Here is a 10,035-nt window from a genome sequence, read left to right as displayed (position 1 = left end):
TCCACCCGACGCCGCCTTCCAACAACAGCGAACGCTATTGGCTGCGTGAGACAATAAACGAAGAAGTACCATTGGTCAAGAGCCTCAACCTTCACATTTTTTTGTTTTAAACTTGATAACAAACTATTTCTAGTCTTCATTTTTTTGGCCTAAACCACTACTGAAGTGCACACTTTAAAATATCTTAAATAATGCTCAATTCCTCTTGAGCACACTCTTTATTTTTTTTTAGAAAGGACAGTTATATTCATTTTTTAGCTCTAGCGTGATGCTTTATGGGTAATGTAGTATTGTTGGGTGGGCCCTAACTTTGCTGAATGTGGCTTCTGCCTAGTGTTCAAATAAAATCAGGACCTCATATTATTGTGCACATTCTTTATTATTTATTTTGCCAAGGCACATATTTCACATTGAGGCCAATCAGTGTGTGGGAGAGGCATTTTGATGGTACAATAATAATTTAAACATTATGATATAATAGTAAATAAGAATAAAAACAGTATAAAAGTACAAAATGATAGGAGACTTGCTCCTCTGCAGCGCAAAAATAAATAGTTCCACCGAAGAAATTTAAATAAATAGTCAATACTGTAACAAATACTAGAATATAATAATATTGAAATGGACATAAAACGATAGGGATAGCATTGATATTCTACATTATATTATAGAAAACAATATAATACACAATAGCATTGTATACAACAATTTACATTCTTGTACAATTATGTACAACAGCTGTACAGAACCGTAGTATCACAATACATAGTATTTTAAGGCTTGGGGTATTACGCTTACATCATAATTATAAAATGCAAAAAAAAATCTTCCCCAAAGGCACAGGTTCAGAATCAGACCCCTCTCATTCCTCCAAGAGGCTAATCCTAACAAGTTTGTGCAAAGATTCTAATCAGGTCCATCAGTGCGCTCAGCAACAGGGCACATTCATACAACTTTACCACAATGTTAGATATGCCTCCCCATACAGGATGGTAGAAACAGGAGGCGTTGCAGATACAAACTCAGCCCATGATAATAAATAAACTATTTATTTATTCCTCAGTTAAGAGTCCCATCCCGATATGTGCGGATCGGATCAGTAGAACTTTCTACAAGGCCATCATTGGCTGGAATGTTAATTGGTGGCATATGTAATATGGCCGGAAGAGTCATTATTAACCTTTTATAATTTAAGTTAGGAACACGATAGAGACACACACAGAGAGAGACAGATACAGAGACAGTGACAGAGCTGAGAGAAATAGAGAGACAGAGGCAAAGAGAGAAAACGAGTTTGAAATGAATTTGGGCTGTCCCAAATTCTCGCTACATCTACTGTAAGATATATTAGTTAGTTGAATGAATAAATAAATGAAGTGTAAATTCAGTTAGTTTGAAAGACAATCGATGTCAGAGGTACAGACTCAGGAAGTGCTACTGTGTGCTTTCTTTGTTTAGTTTTTTCATTTTTTCTCAAGGGGGGGGGGGGGGGGGGGGGCAGATGCAGACAAGAGGAACAGACAGAGACAGGCAACTAAATTCACGTTGATAAAGTAATAAAGATAAGAGTGACATCACAAAATTAAATAAATAACATTAAATAAATTAACTGACAGTCAATAAATAAATAAATACATAAATAACAGTAATGGACAAGGCCTTTAGGGAATAGGTCGGGGGAAACACGGCATGTTCATCGTAAATGAAATTCAAGGTTCGCCTGAAGGCAAACGCTGAGGGCCACAGCTGGCTGCAGTACAGAGCATCCTCATTGGCCACAATGGAATGACACGTTCCACAATGGGACATTTCACTGGCTGAAGGTTGGGCTTCTCTGGGATGCTATTGGCTACAGTGCACACCGACATGGTTCCTATTTCCCCCTTGGCTGAGGCATGGGCTCCATGCGTTCCTACTGGCTACACAGCCACTAGATAGTTCCTGGGTCATCATTGTACTGCAGAGATCTTGGGTTTGAGGCTGATGAGTGCTCGATATGCCCAGTCACAGAAGAGTTTGAACTGTTGCAGCAGCTCATGAGAAGACTGCAGGACGTCAAACTGGTAGGGAAGCTGAGGTGGGAGAGAGGGGGTGGCCGGTGGCAGTCTTGGTGCTTCGACCCTCAGCATCTATGGGGAAGGAGACAGGTTGGAGAGAAATAGTTTAGACTCTTGTATGGATATCTTAAGTCTGAAGGCAAATCTGGTTCACTTTACTAAATACGATCTTTAGGAATCCCACACTGTTATTTGCAAATGATCACATTGTATTTCTGTATTCAGACATTATCAACCTATCTTCATTGCATACTGTGCTAACGATGTAACAACATAGGTGTGTAATGTTAAACTTATACTCTGTCATAGAACGGGGTCACTTGCCAAAAGTAGTCGATATACAACCTGACAATTCATCAATGATGTTGTGAACTTGTAAATTGTCTATTTCCGGCAATTGACACCATCATACAACGGATTATGAATCAGGCTTCAGTGTCCAGACAGACCTTTGAGACTGAATTTGAATTGTATTTCAAAGCATCTAAGAACTTGGTTCGAATCAAAATTCTGTGTCCATTTGTTTTAGTTTTTTTGTTGTTCTGACATGATAAAACCAATTCCAATCTGAATAGGCCATTTTGTCGCCCAGTGTGCAGCAGAAATGAAGATGGCACATCATTCTCCAACCAACGGTCCACAGGAGAAATATATGAGGACTTTCCAATTCAGCAATAACTCAAATTTTGCTTCAAAGATTGTAGCTTCAACTATGACTAAACGATGACTTTTCTCCACATTCAATGACAATGAGGGTGTAACTTAACGACTTCAACTTGGTTGACAGGAGTCCCCCAGGGCTCTATACTAGGCCCCTCCTGTTTTCACTCTACAATATCTTTGCAGAAAACAGCCGATCTACAAGCTCACAACGCTTCGTAGCACAACCTGCTGTGAACTTGTAGACTGGCCATTTCCGCAGAATGTTTGTCCCAGGCCAGAATAGGAATGCTAAGTGGATTTAGACTCCAGGACAGTTACCTGACGATGGAGCATGTTGATGAGAGATTTCATCTCCCTCATCATGTCTCCCAGCTTGGGCAGTGCAGGATGGTGGTGCTTCTTGGAGACTCTGTTGAGCCAGTCGAAGTGGTGCTCAAACAGCTTCAAGTCAGCGTGCAGCTGAGAGAGTGTGGGCTTCAGCTGCACAGAGGGACACATACACATGGGTTGAAGGATTGGGTGTGGTGAGATGTACATGGGATTTAGAAAAAAAGCTGTGGATGGAAACAGCTCCCTCTCCCTCTCTCGCTCTTTCACACGCACACACTTAAATGCATAGACACACACACACACACACATACACAAATAAATAGGCATAAACATTCACACACGCACAGCCACATGCACACACGCACACACACAGACGGAGTATCAGACGGTTACCTCAAGGTTGTTGAGGTCATTGGCTGCTCGGTTGCCCATTGCTGGCAGAGACTTGAACCTGTGGGGCTCCAAGTCTGCATCGAAGGCATGCTCCCTCTGAAAGCAGGGAAAACACAACACAGAGCCACTCGTCAGACCCCAATTTGCATCAACGTAGATTTTGTGCATCCTGAGGGAAGTCACGGCACCATGGGGAAAGTATTAGCGTCGCACCAAAGATCACATTACCGTCTTTGTGTGCCGTGCATATATTCTTCCGTGTGCGTTTGTGTGTGTGTTTGTGTTTAGCGACGGCAGCTTTCACTGAGAGCCGAGCGGAGCGGTGTGGTCGCTCGGGTCAGTGTGAGTTCACCCACATTCTGCCTTTTTCTCCCTCCAAACGTCAACAATGAGAGTAAATGACCTGAACCCACAGGATGTTTTCTACAAGCCCGAAAGAAGGAGAACAACATATGCAGTGACTAAGAGAGCTCCGAGTGGGATAGACAACACAGGCCTGTCGGGGAAACTCCAGGGTCGCAGCTATAAAAAGATGGGAATGACGCAGTGTGCTCGCTGGCCAGCTGCATCTGTGCTGTGTGCAGCTTACTACTCTCTCCAGGACACAAGACACAGCAGGTGCACTGCTCCCTACTGCCAGCAGAGGGGGCTCAACCACCTGACAGCAGATAAAAGGGATCCTCTCCTGTCCTAGCAGGACAGGACCATACATTGGCCTGTTAAAAGATACTGGGCCGATGTGCAGAGAGGCACACTGGTGTGATGTGAGACAAGTCCAGCTGTGCCTACCACACATTATTATTTAAATATATCCAACTATACAAAAGGTTCTCAATTATACCCTCTGTACCCTAAGTTTTAACCACTTTTTAACCACTTTCAACCTGGCGTCCCCATGTCATTTTAGGTGAAAATTAGATGTATTTATTTTTCAAAAATGTGCAAAAACAGCACATCTACAGTACAAGCTCACAAATGCGTTGCATCCCTACGCGTTGTGAGCTTGTAGATCGGTTACTTTCCGCTAAGAACACAGGTGTGCCTTGAGATTCCGACTTGGCCACTGGTGTAGCTGGCTTGGACACAAAAAATTTGAAAAGCACTGACTGCACTAATGAATGCGTGTGAGTGTGGATGACAGTGCTCTCTGTTCTTCTGATTAGCACCGTGACGGTGCTAATCGGAAGAACAGAGAGCCGGGGACATAACAAAGTTATGATGACAGTCAAAGGGGATTGAGTAAACAGGTTGTGAATTGCAAACTTGTTGCTTCCTCTAACTATTATGTTCATTTTTTTCTCCTCCTCCTCATTGTGCTGTTCACTGTTTGCTTCCAGCTGTTTGTGTTGATGTTGTTCGCTGCTGAATATGCTGCTTTGTAACCTCCATTGTCTCTCTCATCTCCCCCGGTCAGCCTTTCGTAAGAGCTCACTTATGCTTGCGGTTTAATGTTTTGTCTCCAGTGCTTTTGTCCTCTTTCATCCTTACTATTCCCCCTCTTTCTTCCATGTCTCTCTCTCGCGCGCACACACACACACACACACACACACACACACACACACACACACACACACACACACACACACACACACACACACACACACACACACACTTCTTTCTGTCTTCCTCCCTCTTAAACACACGCATGCACATACAATCGCACTCTCTCTTGCATCAGGTGCTCAGGCACGAGTGACACACACGCTGTGTGCACGCACGCACACACACACACACACACACACACACACACACACACACACACACACACACACACACACACACACACACACACACACACACACACACACCAAGTGTGTCTATTATTCTCTTCTCTTCCCCCCTGTCTTTGATCTCCTTATCACCCAACTTTTCCACCTTCTTTCTTCAGCCTGTAATTCTCTCTCTCTCTCTCTCTCTTGCACATCATGACCTCACCTCACACTCACAGTACCTGCTGTAGCATCCAGGCCCCCTTCTTCCTCAATGCAAATACAGGAATGTGATAAATCTACTCGATTTTTATCAGGCCACTTTGCTGTGGCGACCGAAAGACAAACACTAAACACGACACCTACACAACCACAACTATTTACACACACACACACACACACACACACACACACACACACACACACACACACACACACACACACACACACACTTATGCATATATGCACATGCACACAACGTGCGCAAATTTGCACGACACTTACAGACACACCACACACACACACGCACGCGCACACACAAACACACATACACAAAATCATATATAGACCAGACCTACGTATGTCTGGGCAAACGTACACAGTCACACACACACACTCCTTCTTTCGCTAAAACACACCAGTTTTATTGCTTTCTTGCGGGGACTTTCCGTGGACTCCCGTTCTATTTTTCTTTCCTATCCTTGACCCCTGTTCAGTGGAACTCCAGACTAGAGGAGACCAGACTAAATATAAACGCCTCATGTCACTGAGCGACTGTAAGTGCCATGTTTTCCTCGGAGGGGATGCCCAAGTTGATGTTGTTGATGTTGTTGTTGTTGTGCAACATACTGTGCACACCAACTCCCACACATCTGGGGCCCATATTGCACTGCCACTACGCCAACATGTCCCCATGCAGAGGTAGCCTGCCTACACAGCCTGTATGGTTTTAACTGCCGAACCACTTGAACCCTAGCGTCCTTATTCTGGGGGGCGAAGATTCCACGGAAATAGCCGATCTACAAGCACACAACACATTGTGTGGCGATGCTTTGTGAGAGTGTAGCTATAGTCAATTCCAGTCGACTAAGCACATAGGGTTTAAGGTCCATAAAACAAACCCCCAAAAAGCCCAACTACAAGCTTAATCTACAGAATAACATAATCATTTTAGCTATTTGTATAAATGTATAGAGTCTCAACACATGGACACATGCACCAGTACACACTGCAATACACATGCATGCATAAGGATGCATATTCATGCACAATTGCACACACGAACGCACAAATGGTGTCATTCAAGATCACACATAACACATGTGCATTTAGTGTCTGCCAAATGCCTAAACTGTACATACAGTAGCATCCTACGAGCACATACACACACCCACACACATCTACAAGACTAGAGAGCGTACTATACATAGCTATTTTTTACTTCCCTTGAACAAAAGCTTTCTGTATTTGCATGATGCAAAAATAGCAGCTGGATCAGTCATGTGTAAGCGATATGATCCTGCTTTCTTTTCACCTGTTAAAACACAGGAGGGGTGATATACGATCAAGCAGCCACAGCCAAGCTTTGTCCCAAGGTCTCACATCTGATTTCCCTAGCCACCTGCCCACCTGTCAGCTCCGTAAGCTTTCTGGCTCAAATCATAAAAGTGCATGCAAAAGATTCATATTTCATACATTATCCTCTTATTAAAAAACCTATACTTAATTGTTCGGTGGTGCCCCACAGCTCTACAGTGGGCTCACTTCTTCTGTTTTCGTGAGTTTGTAGATCTGCTATTTTCGCCTAATGTTCACCCTGGAATAGGGACACTAGGGTTCCTGTGGTTAAAAACCACCCCATCCGTTACAAATCCATCCGCAGACTAACCACTAATGGTAAACATGTTTGGATATCAACAGACATATGATATAATACTCTCTGCTGTCCTCCTCCCACACTTGGAATGCGTGGCAGCCCTGCCTTTCTTGAGCTACAGCTACAGGTACTGTAGAGCAGTGATTCTCAAAGTGGGGTCCAGGGACCCTCAGGGTTCCTCGAGGGGGTTCTAAACCTCGAGGGGGTTCTAAAACGTTCCAGCTCTGTAACGCGGAGAGTCATGGGGAGGGGGTTAAAAGTTTGAGAACCACTGCAGTAGAGCAGTGGTTCTCAAAGTGAATTCCAGGGACTCTATGGGTTCCTTTAGGGGGGTCTAAATGGACCCATACAAGTCTGTAACTCTGACAGTGTACAAAAGAGTTAAGGGGAGACCTTGACATTTTAAAGTTTGAGAAACACTGCTGTAGAGTGTAGACGACCCCTGAGATACTACTGGAATAAAACATACCAAGATGGAACACGGCTAGTGTTCTTGTGTGTTCACCTGTGTTCACCCTGCACCCATGCACCAACCCACCCGCCCCACCTTACTGCCACCAAACCACCGCCGCTGTCAAGAAGCCCCTCTCTGCAGGAAACACTGTAAATTGGAATTCGGAAGTCCTTCTTAACTTTAACGTGCACTAGTTTAACTGAATAAAGAGATTATTGAGTTAAAATGAAATACGCACACAGTAAAGTCCAAGAGCGTTAATTTAACAGTAAGAAAATGCACCCGTGAGGGTTCAGCTCCGCACTCTCGGAGTTCAATCGACACTCTTGAGGTTTCAGTGCACCTTCCGGTGGGGGGCGGGGGGGCATTTTATTTTATTGGCCAGCGACCAATCAGACCATGCGACCAGGAGGGTGCTGAGTCAATCAGCCCCCCCACCCACCCTTCCTTCCTTCTTTGGTCCCGTGGGGATTTAAGTGTGAGGTCACCCCCCCCCCCCCCCCCCCACCGCCCCCCCTGCAGGCCTCTATAGGCTACTGAACCCTGACGGTGGCATGCATGTTTGTGGACTGGCTCACTCACTTGAGCCATGCATGCTGTCATCCAGTGAAAGCAGCTTAACCAGCCTAACAGTGTTACAAGTGACTGAGATTGATGCAGTGTGGTGTGTGTGTGTGTGTGTGTGTGTGTGTGTGTGTGTGTGTGTGTGTGTGCGCGCGCGCGCGTGCGTGCGTGCGTGCGTGCGTGCGTGTGTGTGTCATCAGCTGGAAAACATTCACCTACTAGGACATTATTGACAGTAATGGAAATTAATTGGGACATGTTCAATCAAGGTGCTCGTTGACGTAAATAGGCTAAACTGCATGATGTCTCTTCCGGCCACTGACACTGTCACTATCCCCAATTCAATCAGCCACAGAATGACCTGGCCTCATAATCAGCCCTTATTAGCCCTCCTGAGTCGATCGATCGCCCTTCATTCATCCGTGACGCGGAGAAGATGCTGTCATTCCTGTCAACAAACTCACCAGCAGGTCTTGCGTCATCTTCAGGAGGTTCTTGGTCTGGTTGGAGAGCTTGTCCATGTCGTGGAGCCGCCGGTGGGGCACCGGGGACGCGGACGTAAACACGGGCAGGTGGGCCAATAGCAGCGAGAACAGGAGCGACGAGGATGAGTCTACCAGCACTGCACACGCACACACACGTATACACACACGCGCGCGCGCACACACACACACACACACACACACACACACACACACACACACACACACACACACACACACACACACACACACACACACACACACACACATGCACGCAGGAGGAGGCGAGAGGAGAGGAGAGGAGGAGAAGACAAACGGAAGCAATTAGAGGAGACGTGCTGTGATGATCGTGACCCCGGGCCACGGGCTGTCATCGGCCAGGGGAAGATATTATTGCACCAGTGGCGTCAGTTCATCAAAAGCTTAAGGAATGGCAACATGACATGGTGTCTTGCACGCGCGCCCTCGCGCGCGTGCAAGACACCAGTCATGTTGCCATACCTTAGCAACAGGCACAATGAAAAGTAAATGTTATTATTTCCCCCTGTAGTAGCACTAGCCATTGGCCAAGAGGTATGGCAGCTGCCATAGCTTGCCATACCCAAATTGACGCCTCTGACACTGCACCATAATGTAAACAGCGCGCATAGACGTCCCACTCCCAGACTTGGCGCTCAGAGGGCTCTCATAAAGTCGCACCGTCTTGGGTGTCAAGGTCTTGTTTTCACAGGCATGATGGAGGATGCAAATCATTTTAATCATTAAAGAAAAGAGACACACTGGAGTATTATCATCATCATCACCCTTTCCTTTATGCTTTTTTTCTTTGTTACTATAAGTAGCTTTTTGCAATGAATGCCGCTGATTGTCACACCTGCAATTGGATAGGTACCCCGCGTACCTGACTTGTGTGGCATAAATTATACTGTACAGCCCTGAGTGAGAAGTCGACTGCTGTAACAGTAAGCTCATTCATTCTCTTCCCTTTCAAGTTCAAATACAAGGTAGGCTTAAGTATTAAAAAGCAACCACAGGCGGTGATGAAATGATGAATGCCTGATAATTACAGGTGAACCGCAAGAATCGCGGCCAAAGCACATGCAGCATGCATCTTTCTATAAGCCTTGTTCCTGTTCAACTTTTACTTAGGATACACTACAGTAAATCACACAGGAACTTGTATAGCCTCATCCTGTGCCTTTGTTTGTCCCATCAAAGTAAATTTAGTTGACTGAACACATTTCGGAAGATTGTATAAGCCTTTCAAACACTTTTGATTAATGATTGATTGATTGATTGATCAATTGCTTGATTGATTGCCTACTTTATTATAAGTTTGTATAGGAAAAGGTACAGGACAGTAGCCTATAGGCCTACAGTTTACTGATACAAGGTCAACTAAATTGGATAAAGACCACAAAAAAGCTTTCAGGCTTGTTTAAATGTGGGCACTTTAGCCTACTCAATTCATACAATAGGCTATAGACTCATGCATCCCGAATTTCAA

The 10,035-nt window shown here is 44.9% G+C and overlaps 1 protein-coding gene across 1 annotated transcript; it reads right to left on the bottom strand.

Moving 5' to 3' along the window:
• Positions 1-1,949: 1,949 nt before the first annotated feature.
• il11a (interleukin 11a) lies at positions 1,950-9,281 on the bottom strand (the record flags this gene model as incomplete). The annotated part of the gene is made up of 5 exons (XM_080743387.1): positions 1,950-2,129; positions 3,039-3,200; positions 3,444-3,539; positions 8,511-8,668; positions 9,188-9,281. The coding sequence occupies 5 exons, from the start codon at positions 9,279-9,281 to the stop codon at positions 1,950-1,952; spliced, it is 690 nt and encodes a 229-aa protein (XP_080599513.1).
• Between the last annotated feature and the right edge of the window lie 754 nt (positions 9,282-10,035).

This window comes from Nannobrachium achirus, assembly GCF_963921795.1.
Source record: "Nannobrachium achirus genome assembly, chromosome: 2".
NCBI lineage: Eukaryota > Metazoa > Chordata > Actinopteri > Myctophiformes > Myctophidae > Nannobrachium > Nannobrachium achirus.
This window is presented reverse-complemented; position numbering and strand designations above follow the sequence as displayed.